The sequence below is a fragment of the Xiphophorus couchianus genome, chromosome 23 (genome assembly GCF_001444195.1).
Source record: "Xiphophorus couchianus chromosome 23, X_couchianus-1.0, whole genome shotgun sequence".
In the NCBI taxonomy this organism is placed as follows: Eukaryota; Metazoa; Chordata; class Actinopteri; order Cyprinodontiformes; family Poeciliidae; genus Xiphophorus; species Xiphophorus couchianus.
In genome coordinates, this window is record NC_040250.1 from 3,611,588 (window position 1) to 3,634,778 (window position 23,191).

At 38.0% G+C, this 23,191-nt stretch overlaps 2 protein-coding genes across 2 annotated transcripts; both read left to right on the forward strand.

The window, feature by feature from the left end:
- Positions 1 to 9,308: 9,308 nt before the first annotated feature.
- Positions 9,309 to 11,157, forward strand: LOC114138823 (cathepsin Z-like). Its single transcript, XM_028008248.1, has 6 exons — positions 9,309 to 9,518; positions 9,841 to 10,004; positions 10,272 to 10,451; positions 10,548 to 10,698; positions 10,775 to 10,937; positions 11,019 to 11,157. Exons 1-6 carry the CDS (start codon positions 9,391 to 9,393, stop codon positions 11,142 to 11,144), a joined length of 912 nt encoding a protein of 303 aa, XP_027864049.1. The 5' UTR covers positions 9,309 to 9,390; the 3' UTR covers positions 11,145 to 11,157.
- A 6,733-nt stretch (positions 11,158 to 17,890) lies between these two features.
- nanos1 (nanos homolog 1) lies at positions 17,891 to 20,317 on the forward strand. Its single transcript, XM_028009523.1, has one exon. It carries the CDS (start codon positions 18,060 to 18,062, stop codon positions 18,726 to 18,728), a length of 669 nt encoding a protein of 222 aa, XP_027865324.1. The 5' UTR covers positions 17,891 to 18,059; the 3' UTR covers positions 18,729 to 20,317.
- Positions 20,318 to 23,191: the final 2,874 nt, after the last annotated feature.

The window sequence follows — 23,191 nt, forward strand, 5'->3', positions numbered from 1 at the left end:
CCAGCACCTGTATGCGAGGGCCTGTGAAGTCGTGTAAAAGTAGTAGAAAAAGTTGAGTACCTTTCTACCGTTTCTACTCTCTGCTCCTTCCATGCGTTGCTCTAGGGCAGTGGTTCTCAAACTTTTTTCAGTGATGTACCCCCTTAAAAATATATTTTTAGTCACGGGCAAAACATTTTTGGAATTAAAAAGAGGTACAGTGCTGTAAAATCACTGTCTGATTTATTAAAGCCAAACAACTTATATCAGTGAACCTGACAAATACATCCATATTGCAAACATTGCATGGTTAAACAAAAATGAAAAACAGAAGACGGTGACCACCAGGAAGGTATAAAACCAGTCAAACCGTTTTATTTTAAAGGATATTGAAACTAAATACTGAATATAAAATTCAGTGCATGAACACACATTTATATTTTATCGAACTTTTCACAAAATAATTTTTCCCAAGACTTATTATGAGGAGCCTACTGATTTTTTAAAGATATTTTGAAAAGCTTCACGTACCCCCTGCAGTACCTCCACGTACCCCCAGCGGTACACGTACCCCCATTTGAGAACCACTGCCATAGTACACTTGCTCAGAGAAAATAATTCAGTACTTTGGTGTTCTTTGTTGTGTAAACTGTTCTGGAGATTTCTTGATTTTAAAAATAATTTAATAATTTTTGTCACCTGTTGCTCACACAAAAGGAATTACTACAGAGTCAATCATACAATGGAACTGACTGGACTTCCTAAGACAGCTGACTTCTTACCAATAGATTGAATTTCACTGTGCTGTTTTACTATTTGGATTGACTTGAACAATTTTACTAACATAGGCAGCAATTCAGCAATAACTGGACAGTAACTTTAGAATGTTTTGGAGTCAAGCATTAGAAACAAGGAGAGGAGGATGAGAGAGAAGTAACAGCTAAGGAAGTGCAGATGACTTGGCAAAAGAGAATGATGGACAATATTCAGACGTCCGTCAGCAGCAGTCACACTGTATGATTTATCTGGAAAAATTAACACAGACTCAAATACATCTGTGGCTGTGAATGTAAATATCAGCTGTCCATGTCTTTGTTCTTGAGTGACTATAGACTGACTTAAGCTCATGTCCAGAAATTGTCTTACAATTAAACAATTTGTCCTAGAATGTTTATAATTGCAATATGAATCCACCTAAAATAGAAACTACAAATACACTAATGTCTTGCCCTATTTATATGTTTACTTCTGAGGTGTTCTTCTTAGGTAGATCATACATAGTTTGAAAATCAAAACTTTATATAAAAAGCTTATTTTAATAAATAAAGCAACTAGATTCAGAACACATTTGCTATGCTTCTGTACGTGTCTTCAAAACCCAAATCTGCTGGAGTCTTCCTGGGGACTCTGGGACGCATCTGGTGCCGCTGTGTGCCTCCCATGGTATTTAGTAAATTGTAGCAATGAAGAAATCTTTCTATTAGAACTAGGAAATTGCTTCTGTCAAGACCACTCAACAGGGAGAGATAGCTCTTGCTTGAATTGGATCTCAGTTTAAAAAAAGAAGTAATCTAATGTGACATCTTGATAACATCTATCATGAAAGAGAAAGAAAAATTCTGTTCTGGTGCCAGAGGGCTTTTGGTTTTAAATTTCCTTTCAGATTGTAGATGTGACACTAATGCTGTATATTTAAAGCAGCTGAACTACTTTTATGAGATTCCACTGCTCCCCCATCAAAAACCAAGATTGCCTCAATCGTAGCTGATGGTAATTCTGATTCACAAAATAAAAATCAAAGCTTGCTCAGCTGCATCGTTTCAGTGAATAAAAACCTTATTATCGCAGTTCTGCGGATGTAGCCTGCATATGGTCCAATTAGCCTTTCAGAGTGTTTAATAAGCACAATCAATGTGCAGGGAGAAGTCAAACTGTGCTGAAGCAACTGCAATTTATTCAGTGGGCTACCCTTCACATATGGAGCAAAAAAGGAGGAGGGGGGAGACCTTTGTGGAAAACACAGTCATTCCTTTTGTAACATTTTTAATGGTCAATGCCTTCTGGTCAAAAGGTGTCTGCTGGATAGACTAATTCTGTAGGATTAGGCCACTGTGGTGGTGATCCAAGCAGCCAAACAAATGCAACCTTATGGTGCCAGAACAACTATACATTTACTGCATAGAAAGAGGCACTTCAGTTAAAGGATTAGTGGGAATCAATTATTGAGGCGGACCACCATTTTCAGTCTCTGCTTCTTAAGATGTTTAACAATAACATCATCACAGAAGGGGGACTGATGGCACCTTGGGCAAAATACCAGCAGTAAAAACACAAAAGGCATGGTTAAACTCATGGCGTCCAATTTCTTTGCCTCGGGCTTCGGTTTTTAGTCTTCAGTGGGTTAAATGATGACACTGTGGATAAATAACACAGACTTGGACATGCTAGAACTGAACTTAACAATGCACTGGTTTCATGTGGGCCAAGTGACCTTCTGTTCCGAACAGACTCAATTCTGCAGAACAGCACAGTCAAATGAACAGTAACACGCAGGTTTGAATCTGAGGCAATTTATCTAATCTTCCCTGTTCTGTCTCATAGGAATGGCATATATGCATTTAGCTAAATAATAATATATAAAATAAACATGTAGCTTAAATTTTGATGTGTAGACAAAATAAGTACTTTAAAGCACCTCAATCCCACTTTGAGAGATAGATGTAAAAGCAACCCTGCAACATAAAAATGTTACAAGAGGAACATACCATGCTGGCAAAAGGTTTAGGAGTGGAGAGTTTTTGATATTTTTCATGAGCATCTGCTAGATGTTTATATCAAGTGCTAGACAGCTGTGTTTCCCAGTGCTGTTTGTTGTTGGAAGGGGGGAAGGGGCAGACAAGGACAGGTGTCAATAGAGCATCAGGTGAAGAACAAACAGGACATGAACAGGTCTGCTGATGTTTCTGTCACATCACTGATCCTTTATGGCAGTTGAAGTATTTTATAATTCAGATGTTACATCTTTTGAGATTTACCTGCGTTGTATTTGCACAAACCTTTTATAAATTTAAGTAACTTCATACAGAGGACATTTCCAGAGCTACTGTATGTGTCAGCACAAAGACGTTAAAGATTGTAACTGAAAGACCTCCACCTTCATAAAGCACCCAACAGCTCACCATCAGCCATCAGGGACTTGCCACAAAGTGACATACAGTAAGATCATGGAGATCGAGTTTTGAATGGATGCATTCATCATACGTCAATGAATGCTGTTTTGTTCTTCCTAAGAAAACAAAAACATTTTTTTCAGCACAACAATGCTCTATTCACACAATAAGTCCTCAAAAAGCTGGTCTTATCATTTATTATGATGCTGTTTCTTCAATTTATTTATTTTAAACTGAAAAACAACATATTTGAAATTGATTATCCTTCACCCTGCTGCAGCATCAACCCTAAGAAACCTTCATATTGTGTTCACTTGTCACTGTATCAATTTTCTGTTTACAAAAGAAGTGTAAAAACAATTCTACAAGTTGCAGAAATGTATTCTGAACCAAAAATAGCCTCTGTGTTGTGGAAAGGTGTCCAGAAGTGAGATCTGGGATTTGGTATATTTGGTATATTAAAGATCCAAAAGCACAACAATGTAATGTACTCAATGTATTTTAGTAGTTAATCTTATGGTCCACCTACAATAAAAGGTTTGGTTGAGAGATTGGAGAAAATGAAACTATGTTCATTCAGATATGGTCACTTGGTGCATGAGTACAAATGGTTTCTCTCCGCCTGCTGTGCTCTATAAAACTAGACCATGCACACATTGATTTCCCTTAGCAGCATGGGTGAAAAAAAATGTTTAAATGTAAACAAACCCATGAACCTATCAATACACACACAAAGCCCAGAGGAGTGTGGAATGACTAAAACCAAACAAGAGTGAAGGAGATGGAAGAAAAAGCTCCACTGACAGGATCTCAAACTGAAATCCACAGGGAAGCGTCATATTGCAGCTATGACTATTTGATGGGTAAATGCAGAGCAGAAGCATCAGATCAAATGGAAAAGCATATGAAGATTTCAAGAACCTTTATAAGGAGAAATATCATTTTGAATCATCACTAGCAACAATTTTAACCAAGATCTTATATGTATTTTGTCAGAAACTTATTTCTAATTCTCGTTAAACTATAATGTTACAGATGTTGCACTAACCTTTTTTTTCTTTTGACATCACCAGATATTTTTAAGTCTTTGCAGGATAGTTTTGTTTGAAACATAATGTTTACAGGTACAGTCCTAATAACTCTTATCTTGCACCTTCTGAAAATGTTTTTATGTCGAGTAGTTTGCTAAAATGCTAGGCTAAAGTTTGCACTTTTACTCTACATTTTGAAATGACTCACTGACAGTTTGGCTCTTAAAGTATTTCAGTGCTCTGAAAAATCATGTGCCCACAAAACTGAAAGCAAAAAAAAACAAAAAAAAAAAAAACGGATTCTGGCTTCATACTGGTTTGCTTAGAATGAAGTCCCATTCTCATGAATGGAAAAAAAAAATCAGAACATGGTGGGCAGAGCAGGTCACTTGTCTCAGACAGTAAAATCTAGCAACTGCCAATGCAATCTCTCTTTGCAAAACAATGCACACAGCCTGTAAAAAGGTTTGGCAAGACTTGCATAAAGAATCATGTCATCATTCTACAGACTGAATAACAAAAGATATCAAAAACAGATGTTAGTCAGAGGACCTGATTTTTCTCATTTTAAAATGCTGTGATTGAGACTCAGATCCTATATCTGATCCTTGCATCTTTCAAGTCTGACTGGTCAGTTCTAGTTTTGCCTACTTCACCTTTTCTTCTAAATGATAACAACACATCCAAACAGCACATGTGTTTAAATCAGCAGGTAAATGTTGCACACACTGAATATGAAAGAAAATAAAGTTCTCCAAGTTATTTAACAATTGTTGTAGTTTTGACTCAAGCAGAAAAAAATAAGGGATTGCAGAATTATTTCAATTTAAGTTTCAAAGCAGGTCTCTGACCTTTTTCTGATTTTTACTAAACTCAAAGCATGTGTTAAGAACATGCTCTTTGATATTTTCACTTTCTTATATTGTTAATTTTCTTAATCTAAATGCATTTGATAAAATATGTCTAATCTTATTTTTTGGTTGATTCTCAACGGAAAGTTGGCTGACACTTCAGAAAAAAGAATTATTACCAGTTCTACTGCAACGTCACTGACAGAGTTTTTAACCAGATGAGAAATAAAATCAGAGGCGTTATGAACTCATTAAATTAACGTAAGCTTTAATCATCTCATAATTCTTCAGAAATTGCAATTTTGTTCAAAAACCTTGTCCCTGTTTTATTTTTATCAACCTGAGTGACAAATATGATGTTAATAATGCAGAAAGAGTCTTTATGCTTTCATTTCTGGTTGACATCAATGAGATTTAAATTCTGTTCTTAAAACTATTGCCTTCTATTTTCTAATACAATGTCTATTAAAAGCCATTTATGGAAAAGATGTGCTGAACAAGTGCATCTCCTCATCTCTTTTAACATCAGTTCAGCCAATCAAATGTGAAATGGCTTGGTGAGTTTTAGGAACACCCCACAGTGAACTTTGATTCTGAGGGATTTGGTTGTGGCGGACAGGTAATTCCCCCTGGAACAGGAGCTTAATGCTATCCTCCCCCCAACCCTTTTGAAATTTCCTCAGCTGGAAAATGTGTCTGCCTTTGAGAAGACCAGAGATCCTTACTAGAAATAATGACCAAGACATTCAATTTCAGGTCCTAAAGTCTTACCTTTTGTCAGTCAAGTGGTGAAACATTCTGCAATAATTTCAGGATTAACTAGATAGTTTCAAAACAAACAAACCGTGTCGTTGTTTGAGACAATGTCACCTTGAAGTAGATTATTATTCCCTGTTACAACAGAATTTCTCCCTTTTGTCCTTTTATAATTTGAATAGTCAAATGATGAAATCAGCTGTAAAGTGCGAGTTTTTTTTCTGCACATAGCTCCAGAAATTTACATTTCTGTCATTTGTCAGTGTGGTCTGTCTCAACTGATTAGACTGTTTGGCAATATTTGACCTTTTTGTGAAGCTTCTATAACACATAAAGTCCACACTGTATTTATTCAAAGATGTCCAACCAATCACAGTCATGGATATACTAGATTAAAAACACTGGCATGGATTTTGTATCATAATTTTATCAACATTATTTTGATATATTGGTTGTTTGTTTAAATTAATAAAATATTTGCTGCCAGCAGGTATTAAAATACTTGCTTCAAATTAAATAAATAACTGGACTTATAATAAGTCTTCTGTAGTTGCCTATTAGCCTTTAGAACAAAAAAAAAAACTTCAATCATTGCACGTTTGTAGAAAACTGAAAAACATGGTTATCTGTATGTTGCCAATCATAATCTAAGGTTGCCAAATTACTCTCACAATTAGAACAACAGGCTAAACAAATCTCATGGTGTATTTCAAAGTATCTCTGTTCAGTGTAGAATAATCCAGATTACAGCGCACAACATTGAGGAGTGCCCACACACCAGCCATATCCATGTAAGCAGCAGAAAACTGAGTACATGTGACACCTTGTGTCACAGATGTGCCCTGAGCAAAGAGCCATACTGCCAGACATTCTCTGAAAATGGAATAATATTAAAACACAAATCAGAAATTGTTTAGACTTAACACACAACTAAGTTGATGAATTTTATTCTCACCCACATAAAACTGATTCAAAATGCATAAAAACTTTAACTAGCTGCTCTTTTTATTCAACTGTCCAGTTATTTGACATTCCCCCCTTCATGGTAGTTGACAGGTAAGTGTAGAATACATGGGAGTGAAGTGTCATCTTGAGAAAAAGCCAGTGGAAGACAACTGACCTCTAAGTTCTGCACAGATCATTGAACACGTGTGTTATGCACCCCCCACTGACGCCGACACACACAACAGTTCAGCCGACTGCACACACACTCAAACATCTGCAGAACTCCATCACCTACGTTACAAACTCACTAATGATGTTGACATTAATGAGAAAAGAGATGCGCTCATGAAGGTAACCAACGATGCTCGTCATTGAGATATGACTCTGATGCCACTGTAACAAGCTGTCAAGTCAGTGAATAAATCATAAATTCTCAAACTTCTCACAGATCTGACTTTTCTTTTACTATGTGCATAAATGTGGAGCATTTTCTGATTTAAAATTAGCAGGGAAAAAGAAAACCAACGAAGGTTCATCCCCATAGACTCTCATACAGGAAATATACAGTATATTCCCATATTACTTCAAATTCCATGAGAGCATATTTATTTATCAAACATATGGGAGCAAAGTCAGAAAGACGGGATAAATACATAGACACCTCAATTAGAATACCAACAAATTTACATTATTTTTGTCACTCAATTTAAAAAATGAAACTCAATTTAATAACATGCTGTGTGTACCATTTTTAACAGTGGTAATTTTATTGATTATGTCTTACAGCTAATAAAAACTTAAAGACTGCTGACTCAGTAGTTCATTGGCTGGCAGTCAATGACACCCAGTATATTGAGGGTAGGCCATTAAAAGGTCATTGCTAAAGAAGCTGGTTGTTCTCAAAGTGCTGTATCCAAGGATATTAATGGAAGGTTGAGTGAAAGGAAAACTGTAGTAAAATCGACTCACAAGTGGTAGAGACAACACATTCAAGGGTTTGAGTTCATTTATGAGTTAAAGCTGGAGCTTCAAGTGTCATCCCAAGGAGGTTCCCTCGATACATTAAGGAGAAAAAGGACTTGACTGGTGTTCACTGGTCCAACCACTTTTCAATAGATTCAAGCCAGTGTATTCAATCTCAATAGATTGAAACACTTAAAGTACATTACTTTGTTTATATGGAGTCTACAAAGGAGTTTCACTTTTAGAACCTATTTACTGAGATATACCTGTGCATAAATTACTGCTAGTATTTCTATTTATTTTTTATATGCTTTTCCTAAAATCAGCAGTCTGTTAGGATGGGTTATTCTGTCCTTGGACAAGTACAAGTAAGCACCCAATAAGCACCTTGGTTGCCTATTATCCTGCTCTAGGAGCTGGACAGATGGAGGCATAACAAAGGTCTGAAAATTAGTGCAATGTCTGTAATCACATAACTAAAATTGTTGTGAAAACATTTAAGCACACAGCAGAAAAATCACCCACCAGCCAGATGTACAGAAAATCAATGCAAGTCGGAAAGCTTATCTGCATTCAATATGGACAAATTTGGGCTTCACAGTAATTATTCCTGAGGATCAATATTTTGCTTAATAACTAATTATTTCAAAGGGAAAATAGTTTCATCACAGGTTTTCAGTGCACACAAAGAAACCTCACAAAACAGTGCACGCAAAGAAATAGACGTTTAAAACATGGTAATTGGAAACATAATGCTAAATTTAAAAAAGTTCCTTTTTGAATTTCATGTTTTAGTTTCTAGCTCCCCGACAACCCTGAAATTCAGTTAACATTCTCCAGCCGATTGCAAATCTGCACTCTGGTTTCCTTTCCATATCTAAATATTAATAGTCTCCATTACATGAGAATTACTTTCATCTCCGTCTCACATGGAGGGATTAGATTTTAATCAAGGCATTAAATATGACTTTCTATTCCTGCAGATGGGGAAAGATGGCAGGCAGTCAATTAGTATCACGCTCTGTTTGTGGTCTCACAGTGAAGCCTGATAAAGTCTTTGTTGTCACTGAGATGCAGTTAGAGCATAAACAAAACACAAATGAGGCAACATAATGATGAGATTCTGTCAACAATCAGTGTGCTGCTATAAATGTGAAAATATCTTCATTTTTAGGCTGAAACTGCTTATGCTATTCAACTCACACATCTAATGATTTTGACTGCTGACATCACCAGCTCTGATCTCAATCACAGCTGGTGCTTTGCATCAATATTTGCAAAATTAGGCTAAATTGGAATAACTTTTCTCCACTTTTGAATCAATCATCATTAAAATAAAACTCTGTGAGACACTTTTGGTCCACAGAGTAAGTAGTTCTAGTCTCTAAAAGTATGTTAGTGGCAACTCACTTTTCTGCTTACCTTCAATTATTCTGTTCATTTATCCATTTAATCTGATTCTTGGTGTAGTTCCAGGTTGAGAAGTTAAATCCAACTCTTACTGACAACTAAAATAAAAAAATGTCTCTGGCATAGTTAGGGCCTACCAGGTTTACCACCACCTGGACACACCCAGCAGCACTCTAAGGCACTCACATGTGCGCTCAATAAAGCCTGATTGCCTCCAACAGGTTTTTGGCTGACTAGAAGAGCATTTATTCCCCACCAGTTGTGTGTGAAGTTATTGTTCTGAAGATGAAGTTGTGTCAGCTAGAAGGTCTGATTTTTGTGCTCATCATACATGCTGCTGCAGCACAGCAGAGCTTCAGCAGCAAGTTTGGCTGCTACAAACCTCAGCCTAGAAAACCAAACTATGGAGCCAAGTAAGTTTTATTTATTTTTATATTTTTCTCTCTCTCTCCTTAGTTGTATGTTCTCTAAAGGTGCAGTTAAAGCAGATTAAGTAGGGTACCTTGAAACTGTAGTGTAAGAGAATGAAGGCACTATGTTTTATGTCATGTTCTAAGCTTGTCATGTTGTACTTGGGTTTATTTATTTTTTAATGACTCTTGGCCATAGCGACTTAACTGAGCCATTCAATGACTTGATGCTTTTTCTGTTGTGACTTCACTGAGATGAAGGCAATGACTGTCAATCTGAGGTGTTTCAGTGGATCTGTTTGTGAGGTTGACTTGTCTTCCATAGAACTGCATCTCGTGCTCATGAACTCCTGAACCTTGCTCACCTGCCAAAGTCCTGGGACTGGAGGAATGTGAATGGTATTAACTATGCCAGTACCACCCGTAACCAACACATCCCTCAGTTCTGTGGCTCCTGTTGGGCACATGGTAGCACCAGTGCTATGGCAGGTAAACGGTACCAGTTTTTTGTGTTTGTCTTATAGGTTTTTGATTTTACATTAAAACTATGCTAATATAGCTAAATTAAACTTTCCAAGAAGACAAAATGGCTGCCATTAAAGCTATTGTGGTTATGCACAACTTGGTTATGGCTTGAGGAAATGACTTTAATTTGAAAAATGCAATGATGACAGAAGGGGGGGACTCTTAAATGGCGATATGGGAGTTAAGGTAGCTGGATGACTTGACTCATCTTTTCAATTGCACTTCCTGTAGATCGTATCAATATTAAGCGTGGAGGGGCATGGCCATCTGCATTTCTGTCAGTCCAACATGTAATTGACTGTGCTGACTCTGGTACCTGTTATGGAGGAGACCATGCGGGTGTGTGGGAGTATGCTCACAACCATGGGATTCCTGATGAGACCTGTAATAACTACCAGGCTGTTGACCAAGGTAAGAACTAAAGCCTCACCAGTTTCTATTTGAATAAGATGTGCCTCTGTAGTTGGAATATTTTGTGTCTTTTTTTTTTTTTTTTTTTTGTCCTAGACTGCAAGCCATTCAATTCCTGTGGCACTTGTACAACTTTTGGGGAGTGCAATGCTATCCAGAACTACACATTATGGAAAGTGGGGGACTTTGGTGCTGTGAGTGGAAGGGAAGAGATGATGGCAGAAATCTATGCTGGAGGACCAATCAGGTATAAGTTGAATAAAATGAAGACTCTTGCATTTTTAGACTGCTTAAGTTGAACTTATGCACATGTCTTTCTTCAGCTGTGGCATCATGACCACTCAGAAACTTCACGGGTATACTGGCGGCTTGTACTCGGAGTATGTCCAGTTTCCTGTCATTAACCACATTGTGTCAGTAACAGGCTGGGGTGTGGAAAATGGCACTGAATATTGGATTGTTCGCAACTCTTGGGGGGAACCTTGGGTGCGTCAAGCTACTTGTTTGCTAGATTTAAACTAAAGTTTGGTTGAACATGGTTGCAAGTTAACAACTTTTCTCTTTCAGGGTGAAAAAGGTTGGCTCAGGATAGTGACCAGTGCCTACAAAGATGGAAGTGGATACTTGTACAACCTTGCTTTGGAAGAAGACTGTATAGTTGGAGATATGATCATCCCCTTAACTTACCAATAAAAGTTGAAGATTAGACTGTCTTAAGAGTATTCACTTTTTAAAAATTGTAAATGACTGTCTGAATCTCAACTGTAATGTTTTCAATGCAGCTTTAGTCTTCTACTGGGTTGCCCAACTACAGTCCTTTAGCACCTCCTGCTCTGCAAATTTAGAGGCACACCAGAAGCAAATGACTGAAGTTCCAAATATTTTGCACAATCCTGTTGAGGCATTGATGTAATTCCCACCCCCCAACCCAGTTAATCCTTGAGTGTTTCAACTGCAGCTAGTTGGTGAGACAACAATGCAGACACTCACCTTGGGGTAATTTGTAGCGGCAAGTTGACCAAAAATGCAGATTGTTTGGAGGAAAATGCAAGCGTGACTATAAAATCTCACTTGAAGCCCTACAAGGAATTTAAAACTTAGATTTTATTTTGAGACAAATGTCTTGGATGTCAAAATGGACAATAGTCAGAAATGACTCACTGAAAACCAGAAATGCATTGTTTAAATCAACCTAACTTTTCTTGGAAAGATCTGCAAATATGTTTGGGCCATGAAGCTTTGCACAGGAAGAAAAAATAAACTTCAGAAAGCAAATTGGGCTTAAGTCTTGGATCTCAATTTGTGAAACTGCAATTGTTTGAATCCTGTATCTTTGCAGTTTTGGCCAAACCTTGGTATAAAATATTTGCGACTTCATTCCTGCATGGTAAATTCATGGGCTCAAACATTCATGAGCTCAATGCTGTTTGTGTAATTGAAACATTCACTGAAAGTGGATATGTTAAGGTATTTTTCAGAAATGTAATTTAATCATCCTGGGCTACAATGCATATTAACAGGCAATGGATTTGTTTCAAAACAGATTTTTATGAAATCAACCATTTTACAGTGGAACTTTGAACAAAAATGAAGATGTGCCATTATATATTAAAACTGTGCATGTACTTGTACAGGGCTTTATCATGTCCAGAAGAATCCCAAATTGCTTCACAACTTTCAGTCACTCATTTTTTTCCAAGCACTAACATACTGGTAAGTTACCGCTGCCCTGGAGCAGACTGACCAGTGGTGCAGCAGCATCCCTGGGCAATCTGACCACCATCAGGCTAGGCAGGTGAAGTGTTTTACTAGAAGACATGATGGAGGCGGATGGTGCAGGGGTTTGAACCAGCAACTTTGATTACAGGACAAACTCCCACCACTGCTGCCCTATAAAATCAAAGCTATGATGGATGAGCTTTGTGCCTTTTAAGCACACTCTTGTTTGGAATACATCTGAAGCTACGCGATCCATAGGGGTCTCCTGACCTTGGGGAATGGTGTCCTCCAACACCTGGACACCACCCTGCTTTGATGCACTGGAAAGAAACGTCCTGATCAAAAACAGCTGTCTATAGAACTTGACAGAGTTGAAACCACTCTTTTAGCTGTGTTGGAACAGGAACACATCTAAAAGTTGGACGTCGGCCCCTAAGGGCTGGAGACGCATATGCCTACGTCACTCTACCCTACAACTTGAATTTTTAGTCAATAGCCAATGCACTCTGAAAGGCAGACAGGTTTATATGCTAAAAGTTGTGAAATTGGCTTCTGATCTCAAGGGAGCTTCATATACACTTGAGTTTTAAGTCAAGAGTATATGAAGTGTATGTATGAAGCTATATCTTCAGAAATATTTAGCTGCGTGGAAACTGAAGTGTTGCTTTTAACCCTAATTTGCATCTGAACTGGTGCAATGTCAAGTGAAATGTCATTGCATAGAAACCTTCCTTTTTCAGACAATTATAATTTACCACTGGAAATATTACTATAGCGAGATGTGATCCAGGTAAATTCAGGCAGGTTAGACACATAATTTCAGAAAATCACTCTAATTTGTGGTGTTGAGTGTCAGTTATGAATTACATGGAGCAATCCCCTCCTTCAGGTCCCAAAGTCAGTAAATCAAGTGGGTCTTTAATAAAATGACTGTTTATGTAACTTCCTAGTCTTGATTACACAGACTCAACTCGCATATTGAGTGAATGTTTTATTGGTTTTAATTCTAACAGGCCTCTGGAGAAAGTCTGTTAAATCACCAACTATCTATAATACAAACACAACAGCATCATCTGAGTTTATGTGCAATTATTGAAGCCCATTTTCATGCTTTGGAAAATAAAAGGAAACACAGTACTCAGATACTTAGTTCAGGGAACGCAACAACAATAAAAATGCAAAAACACAAGCTGCTGTGCTCTGCTGCTGATATGGAAATGCTTTCCATTAACTCCAGTTTCCATTCAGCTTCTCATGGGAGAACAAAAGGATAATCAAACCTTCCGCGGTGCTCTGCAAACCTCAAACCTTTAGAGCTGTGCTGCTTCCAAGGTGAGACATGCTGTGAAAAGAATAAATAAAAATGAGCATAATTTTGTTGCCCAGAATTAAGTGATCAAGCCCCCACCCTCCAGCAATCTTTCACATAAAATCAAATTTGCGGTTTGATTAAATTTCCTGCTTGCTCTCTCATTTGCATAATCACAAGCAGAGCTCTAATGGTCGGGAATGAAAACACATGCTAATCTATGCGTCGAAAGCAAAAAGTTATTTTCCAGGATATCGGAAAAGGTCTGAAGACTGCAGGTTGCAAAACATGAGTCCTTTGGACGTAAGTGATTCAGCATTCATCTTCATCACTGCAATCAATATGACAAAATGGATTTTTCAGCAATTTTTGCAAACCCATTATATATCATTTAGGGTATTGATTTATTTTGTTCTGTAAACATGTAAATGAAGGAGGTGGAAGATGTATGAAAATGGTTTTTGTTTCTTGAGGCCTCAGATTATCGGCCTTAACAGATTTGAAGGGCATAACCACAACCAAAGTATTCTTGAACAAGGCGTAGCTCTGATTTATCCGCAGAATCACTCTTCAAGGCCACTACGGGAGTCTGGTTTTTTTTTGGGATGGGGGGAATAAAGAGATTTCACACAACCTTTGAAACTGGAGGCACTATCTTATCATGACTTAAAACATGCCCAAATGATGCTTTTAAATTATTACTGCCCGGAGATCTATTTAAAACAAGGGAAAAAATTATTTCTTGTTTAATGAGTTCCATAATATTTTCAATAATTTATCACATCAAAATGAACTGTGTTGTCTTTTTATCTCATATCTGGCAAATCGGCTTTCTTCACCAAAACAGCTTTTTTGAGTGCAGGATTTTGGATTAATCAAATGTGAAAGAGTAGCTCTATTAAATGCTGTAAATCAGAATTTAACAAAAATGTCTACTTGAACCAATTTGCATTAAAGAATGGGTTTCATATCTCATCACTGAAAATGCACAGTTTGCTTTCCAGACAGCAGACATTTTCCTGTTTTTCTTTCGAGCAAAAGAAGCCCCTGACCAACAATCAGTCTGCAGGACTCCAGACTAAGTTTCCAACCACATCCATCCTGCTAGTTCCTCCTTCTGTCAAACATACCCGTGCAGCCTCGAGGCAGCAACAGAATTAGCTCTAGTTAATGAAAGAGTATTAATTTCTCTTAGTCACAACAAAATAAAGGACTAATGTGGCCATGAATATTTCAGTTACACTGCAGCAACACGGGAATCTGCTCTCACAATCTTCCCTGGCTTGCAGAAAAAGAATTGGCGATTAAATGCATTATTAATGCTTCATAATAAAATTTATATTTTGCAGCGGGGGGATGGAGTGAAAATCCAATGAGGAGTCAATACTATTTCAAACTAACTTGCTGAACGCTTACAATAATGAGAAATTGCCTCCACGCCTCTGCAGCTTGGTGAACAGAGCTCCTCTTTCTGTTATCACTGTCTTGTGATAACAAGGTAGTGCATTCTTATTGTATCCACTAGAAATGGATGTAATCCTTCCAAGTCAGTAATTTTTTTTTTTTTTGCAGTCTCCCCCTGGAAGTTTTAATTAGAACAGCAGTCATTCGTGCTATCATTGTTTCAAGAGAGCTGCTTCAGCATTCTTTACATGCCCACTTCATCACAGGATCAGAGGCCCACAGAGGGGGGACTGTTCAGGGTGGCTGCCTCATGTGTCCTCTGCATTTTACCTCCGCATTCAGAAACTGATTCTCTACTGGGACGCGGCTGTAAAGAATGTTTAGCAATTTTTCTGGGACAAGTACAGAGAAATGTTTAGACTCAAAGAATTTGTTGTTAGATTCATAATACTCACAAACCCAACACAAAACTAGAGGAGCATGGGCAATGTGATCCCTATGTTGTTGCTGAGACAGTTGGACTGGAAATATATGTAGAGCCAGAAAGAAACTAGTTTAAGTGGTTTGATGGAAATGTTTTCGTTTGGGGCCTGAGGGAATTCAAGCTTTTGATGCCACTTTTTTATCTTGTTTTTTTATGGAGCAGTCATTGGCAGATGGTTTGATAGAAATAAGATGTTTGCCTGAAGACCAACAAAATAAAAACAAAAAAAATAACATTGTGTTCAGTAACTTCTGATTTATTCAGTTTTCCAGAGAAAGTTAAGCACAAACAAGTTATTAAAGGTTTATGCGTATCAAAGTGAAAATGTCATGTTCTTTTGGGTTTACCTTTACATTTGAGTTGCTGTTTTGTTGAAGTGTTAGGATGTAAACTGTTTTCTCATGAGTGCAAACATCTTGGCTTGCATTAAATAGACATAATAATCCCACTTTGCTTCACGCTCCTGCCTGACTGATGGCACAAACTGTGTTGGAAACATAAAGGCTTTTGTGAAGATGTAAGGTGGAAAGTATATTTATCTTTATCTGTCCAAATTTGTTTATTTGTTTGCTGTGCATTCATTTCTAATTTCACAATGAGGTTGTAGTTGAAATGTCAAGGGGGGGGGGGTTTAAAACATAAAGTTAAAGTTTCTTAAGACAAATTAGCTCCCTTTTGGCAAAGGCATTGCCGTTGTTACACTGCAATGATTTAAACCAAGAAAGTAATGTTTTTATGTTTTCAGCTGCAACAAGAACAACACAGTGCCTTGTATCCAGGCCTCCTGAGTCTATAGGTAGAACCATATTTTACAGCTGCAGGGCTTTTTAGTAATGTGTTGACCAGCTTTGTACATGTAAAGACTGAAATTTCTTCTTTGCAAACTAACTAAGCAGAGTCAGACTGAGTGGAGAGCCTATGTAAATGAAAGTTTTTAAGTCTTGTTGCAGATCTTCAACTTATATTTTGATTTTGGATTGGGATTTCTTAAACATCCATCCATCCATCCATTTTCTGTTCACCCTTGTCCCTAATGGGGTCGGGAGGGTTGCTGGTGCCCATCTCCAGCTACGTTCCGGGCGAGAGGCGGGGTACACCCCGGACAGGTCGCCAGTCTGTCGCAGTTTCTTAAACATGGAAATATTTTATTCAAGCTCATTCTGATATAGGTCTGCATGTATGTGTAGGTTTCAGTGAACCTCCTCCCTGATCTCAAGTCTTTTTCATCTTCAATTAAGTTTTTGTGGTGTTTCTGCAGTATTGCTCTGTATTTAACTTCAACTAACTCCAGCATTATGCCTGGTCCCCTGAAGATATGTTCAGGGTTTTAGGTCAAAATTTGTTTTCTGCCACACTCTGCACATAAATTACAAAGCTAAGTTTTGGTCTCACCTGACCAAAACATGGCTGGTGGCTTGTACATGACTTCCAAAGCATTTCTTATGACAATTCCTTTCTTGTAGCCATTTTTCCATGAAGATCTCTAGAGTTCAAGGTGGTAAGCAGTATTTACAACAGCCACAAACCATATTTACCATGTTCACTATTTACCGTAAATATTCGGATTCCCATTTGATTAGAGACTGAAATCCAGTAGCATTGGAGAAATGTGTGCCACTTCATTTTGTGTTTGTCTATTTTCACTTTTCAATGTCAAAGTGACCAGAGCTGCCACATTGGGACCATGTTGCTAACATGTGGCCATCGCGGGACAAAATCAGTGACTTTTACCGTCCACTCAGTGGCCTTTATAGTTTCTTCCTCTAGTTTTCTTGGAAATGTCATCCTCTCAACAGAGTTTGACATGAACACAGTAGTTAGTCAGGGGTCTTTTGGTTCATATGAACTGACCCGCAGCTGCATGATGCTGCCCCCTGTTGAACAATTCATCTTCATGTAATGACTGAAACCTTAATGTTATTTTATTTCTATATGTGTACAATGACATAAAGCAGTTATCAAAGACTCAATTGCATGTGTTAATTAATTTAACGATTTTGTGAGTCCCAAAGCTATTTGTCAAGTCGTGAAAATTAGAAACTGCATATATTTGGCATGAAGGAATGTTGAGGTATAAAGATTTGATCCAGGTGTAACTTTTTGTTCTAAAAGATGGCTTCCATGAGAAAATAGTGTATTCACTCTTGGGACACAATGAGTTAAGATATGTCTTGATAATATTTACTTGCAATAACTAATACTGATTAAGAAATCATGTGAAACTTTACAATTTTTATTGCAAAAGGGGAACATTTCGGTCTCATTTCGAAACTCTGTGATTAACTACATAATGGTTTTCAAAGCAAACTCATTTTCTGCACATTTTTTAAATCATTAAACATTAAAACCATTTTCCCTCTAAAAGTAACCGACTTTCTGGACGTCAGAGAGCTGATTGATGTCGCAGTAGAGGCTGCCCGCAGGAAAACAAATCTGTCTAAATGTGGCTTTGAAGAAAAGGAGCAGCTTTCCCCCCTCTGATCAGAAACTTGGGTTTGGTGGAAAAGCGCCCCGCCCTCCTGGTCCATATAACCAGAAAGCCAGTTTGCAGGACGCTCAAACAAAACAGGAACATTGGAGATCACTTCGCTGTGTATGAAGTATTCCTGGAGGTGAACTCTGGCTACTCTGACTCAACGGATTACACTGGCTGTTTCATCTTTTGACGGCAAGCAAGCAACCACAAGTGACCATGGATTTTCTCAATCACAACTATTTGAATGCGCGCAACCCCTACGATTATACTTTCAATTTCTGGAACGACTATCTTGGACTCACGACATTGGTTACGAAGAATAATAAGCTCAACATGCCCCAGAATCCGAACTCTATCACCGAGTCCCTGAAAGCGACGCTGGGTTTGGACGATTCCCCGACTTGCCCGTGCGTAATCGCGGGCGGCACCGGAGAGAGCGGGCACCTGGACTGCTGCTGCCCGTCCGGGAGCCCCCCGCCACCCTCCATCCTGGACCTGAAGGAGCGCTTCTCCATCCTCAGCCCGTTCCCAAGCCAGCTGCCGGAGCGGGAGATGGGCTTCGGTGGAAGCTTTGCGGGGTTCGATCTCTTTGGTGTGGAGCGGAAGATGCGCAAACCTACAACCAGGGGCAAACAGGAGCCCAAAATCTGCGTGTTCTGCCGGAATAACGGAGCGCCGGAGGAGGTGTTCGGCTCTCACGTCCTGAAAACTCCGGACGGCCGAGTTGTGTGTCCGATTCTGAGGGCTTACACCTGCCCGCTCTGCAGCGCCAACGGGGACAATGCCCACACGATAAAATACTGTCCACTGTCGAAAGACCAGCCATCCCAGCGCCCATTAAAGGGGGGGAGGGCTGTGGGCGGTAAGAGGATGAAAATATTTTAAATAGACGAATCTATAAAGTAAATTGAATTGCACTGAACAATTTCCAGATGACTGTTTTGATTTCGGTTTTAGCCTTTATTCCTGTCTCATAAGCATAATGTCTCTTTTCTTTGTTCCATCTATGAGAATGCTTCTATTTTTATAGTTCTTTTATCCACATAGAATCATTTTCTGCTTTATTCATCAGATTTACTCTTTTCTCTAGTTTATAGTCATTTGAGTGTGTGCATACAAAAACACATATGTATCAATAATCCAACATTTTTAAAAGTATTTTGGTCACATAAGAAAATACACTGACATTTGGTAAGGGAGATGAATGTCATAACCAATTTCTACCAAGTATTTTTGTATGGTGAGCTAAAAGCTCGCTGCAATCTTCTTTCATGTCTTAGAGAAACCAAAGTTATGTTTGCCATTAAAAGAAAGCCGAGGAATGTGTTGGTAATGTGTATGTGTGGGTCTGAGTGAAGGAGGAAGTCTTTGAACCCCTCTGCCTGCCTGAAAAAAAAAAAAAAAAAAACTCCACCACATGTTTTCCAACTTGCTCTAAAAGTTGATTCTCATTCTGGGAGGAAGGAACTAAAAACAGACAATGTCGCCTCTGTTTTAGCTCCATGTTCTCTGGGGAACAAACAACTGATAAGAAACCTATTATATCTCATACCTGAGCAGATTTGAAACTATTCCACATTTTTATGTTTACATTCCCAAATAAAAGTGACACACTGGATTTTATTTTATTTCTTTGTAAGTCCTATGTTGTAATTTTACTTTTAAAAATGTTTGTTTCCCTTGACAATTTGTTCAGCTGAGCGTCTCATGGCCAGGCCTACTCTGCTATATAAAACATTGTAAGTCCTTATTACCTGAAAAACATAGCAAATGAATGTCAGTAAACAATAATCTGTTTCTTTTTTCTTTTCTGAAGAATCCCAAAAAAGATGCAAAAATGTCCTGAATGTACAATTCAAAGTGTCACTTGTGGGACTGCACATTTCTGAAAGTTTTGTTTACCAAAGGAAAACAACTGCATTAATGGGAGACAGACAAAAGGTTTGCTGTACAGTCAATACAAATGATGTTTATTCAGTATTTTAACATGACAAGTGACTTCAGAGGGCGCTACCTCAACGGGATTTTGTACTTACATGTAAAAGAAAAAAAAAATCAATAGCAGTTTATTGATATAGTGCTGCCATTTATATTAAGGGTTTTTGATAGTATTTTTGATCTTTGTATAACATAATTGTATTTTCATTTTGTTGCATTTAACACAATGGAAGTGAGTTTCCAAAAAGCTATGATAAGCATTACTTCACCAAAAGGTGATTGTCTGTAAATAATGAATATGCCCATACTTTTGAAAGATTCGCTGTCCAATGATACATTGAGAGGGTGCAAAAGAGTGAAAAAAATGCTGACAACATTTGCCACTTTTAACAGAGGTTTTTGATTAAATGATTAAGAGAAAAAGAAACACTGTTGAACTTTGTTATTTATATTTTACCATATTTTACTGTATGCTGCTGTGCAGAATAACAAGAATTCACTAGAGAAATAAAAACATATCAAATATTTGAGCTACATGGCTGTGTTCTGTGGTTTACTTAATAACAGAGAAGTATACAAGCATGTCTCTAAACAAGTCTCAGATTACTGCTGCACTGAACATTGAACATCTCAACCAGGACAGTTTCTGATATGAAATGCCTTGTAAGTAATGTGAATATTACATTAATGTTCTACATGTTCTACACGCATAACAGTAATACTCTAACCTTTGATCCAACTCAAGCTGATCTGCTGCCCTGACATCTCAAAGATGTTCCCTGAGAGGACAAACACAGTGCCACAGTTGTTCGCTGTTGTTTTGGGAGGTCGGCCCACGCAGGAATGTCTTGGCTTGTGTCTCTGGTTCAGAAAGATCATGTTTGCGCTGAAGTGGATTGAATAGCTGGCTCTGCTGGCCTTCCCCGCCTGCCATCTGTGGAATGGCTGCTGCAGACACATTACAGGGCTCAAAAGCAGGCAGGAAGCTTTGCTGACGCTTCTTGTTTTCTGTGAAAAACTCAGAGCTGTACTAAAGGAGTGCAGCTGTGAGTGCTTGTGACTTACAGCCGCAGCTTGAATCACTACAAATGTTCCATAAATTAGGTAAATAATGAATGAAGAAATGCTATGATTAGTTTATGAATAGCCTTACTGTCTCCAGTCTCTCCAACTCAATCCTTATAATTGCTTCTGATTCTAGTTTGCATATATTAGAGCCCCCCACCCCTTTTCTTCTGCCTTCATGCATCTCTCCAGCTGAGGCCATGGCATTAAAAATGGATGACTACTAAGTGCAACAGGGATTTGTCTCTGTGAGAACAGTGGAGAAAAAGCCTTGCAGGCTAGCATTTCAGGCAAACACAGTCAGCAAACAGGTCGTATTCCCACTACGCCTCCACTTCCATTAGTCGCTCTGCAGATAGGTCTGTATAATCCAGTTAGCTGCACCATTTATGAGATATGTATTTTTCATGATCCTATAATATGTCTTCGCCAGCTGGTTGTTATGATGCATACAATGTGTGTTCTAAACCAATCCTTCTCCATAGTTTGACAGGCAAAGCAATAAAGATGTAAAACAGCAGAAAATTTGATTTTGACTATAACTGGGTGTTTAATTACAAAATGAGTAAGCTGGAGGTTTTATTAAAGGACAGAATGATCAGTCAGGTGTTGACCAACAGTCTCTGTCACTAAGACTGAGGCAACTGGATTCCCTCTGGCACTTAATCAAGATTTAGTTAATGCTCAGCAGCAGTATTTAGTCATTTCTGCCCATTTGATTTATTTTACTCATTAAGTCAGTGTGTTTATCATTGTGTTGGCTACACTGAATGCTTCTTGGATAAAGTACAATACTGCAGGGTAGAAATGTAAACCTTCTCTATTAAAAACATGACAGCCATTTTTGATAAACTCATTGTTATAATACTTTTCAAGGGATGTGATAACAAAATGAAAATACCTAATGGCGTGCAGAAATAATCCATTGACTGCACATTGAATTAAATTATTGTTATTAACAAAGACCCAGTGTGCTTGACTGAGTATACAATTTAAACATTCGATTTTTGCAGAAGGTTGTTTTTTCACCAACTAGTGACAGGAATGAGTGTCTGCAGACTACAGTGAAAAATAGCAGAGGGTCTTTGGTTCTGTTTTTCTGCCAATACAGGTGGAGCTTTGAACTGATCATGATCTAAAAGCTGAGAAATGCAAGGAGATGCTTCTCATCAGGCAATACGCCTCAAGCTGGTATTTGATTGAGCCCAAATGTGTACTGCAGCAGGAGAACAACCACAAGCCAATGTAATTAAAAACTGATCTCAACATCTTCAGTTTGTCTGGGATTACATAAACAAGCATCAATAGATCTGTGGTTAGTTTTCCAAGATATTTGGTGCAACCTACAGATCAAACTTCATTAGAAAACATGTACCAAAAACAATTCATGCTTTTAAAGGGGCTTGGTTAGTTAAACAAAGCCTCTATGATCCTTTTTCATATATTCACCAGATGTTATTGACTGATGAGCATAAAAAAATCAACATTTCCATTTTAAAAATGTTTTTGGCTTCCAGCTTTTTTTTTTTTATTATTAATTTGGCTAAAACTTTTGCACAGTGCTGTTGTAAACAGTTGCATTGTCTTTGCTTTATTTCAGTCTAAATAAATTTGTAGCTAAATTTGTCTGACCTTTTGCATAAAATAATTGTTATCAAATCTAATAGTCCACGTTCACTTTGTGTTTCTACTTTGGGTAGAAGCATTTAACCTTATTGTGTCTGAGTCTCTATGCAGGACAAAGCAAAACCTGAAATGATTCACTTCAATCCCACAGTGGTTTGATTAACATTATTCTCTTTTGTTGACCCACATCACAACAGGCTGAAAGGTTTATAATAAGCAGCAAAGCTGCAGGATTCATTCTGCAGCTTCATTCATCCTTTCTCTGAATGCACATCCAAAAAGGATGCTCCTGTTGCCTAGCAACTCCCTGCCATAAAATTGAACAACAGCTGAGCACAAAAGTCACTTCATAGTGAGAGGTAAATGGGGTATCATCTTTAGCCGTCAACCAAGAGATTTGGTGGTCATTTGGTACAGATTTTAAATTGAGAAAAATAAGAAAAAAATATTTTGCATTGACATCTTGACAAAGCTATGTGCCTTGTGGTGGTGAAGGGGATTACATTAAACAAACGTAATACCTGTACCGTTATTTCAAATTCTTTTTACTGATTGTTATCCATATCCGCAGTCACTGGTGTGGAAGGATTCATTATGACAACTGCAGTGGTGATGAACTCACAGTGCTGCACTGACTGTCTCTTGGACTCTGCAATAACAACTGTGTCCCTCTGAGGGCAGATTACTGCTTTGATGCTGTAATTGAAATTTCACAAAGG

Excerpts from the sequence above, each read along its gene's own strand:
- nanos1 (XM_028009523.1), top strand. The coding sequence starts at position 18,060 with ATGGATTTTCTCAATCACAACTATTTGAATGCGCGCAACCCCTACGAT.
- LOC114138823 (XM_028008248.1), top strand. The coding sequence starts at position 9,391 with ATGAAGTTGTGTCAGCTAGAAGGTCTGATTTTTGTGCTCATCATACAT. Across the intron at positions 10,005-10,271 it reads TAGCACCAGTGCTATGGCAG|ATCGTATCAATATTAAGCGT; the intron begins GTAAACGGTACC and ends CACTTCCTGTAG. Across the intron at positions 10,699-10,774 it reads TATGCTGGAGGACCAATCAG|CTGTGGCATCATGACCACTC; the intron begins GTATAAGTTGAA and ends GTCTTTCTTCAG.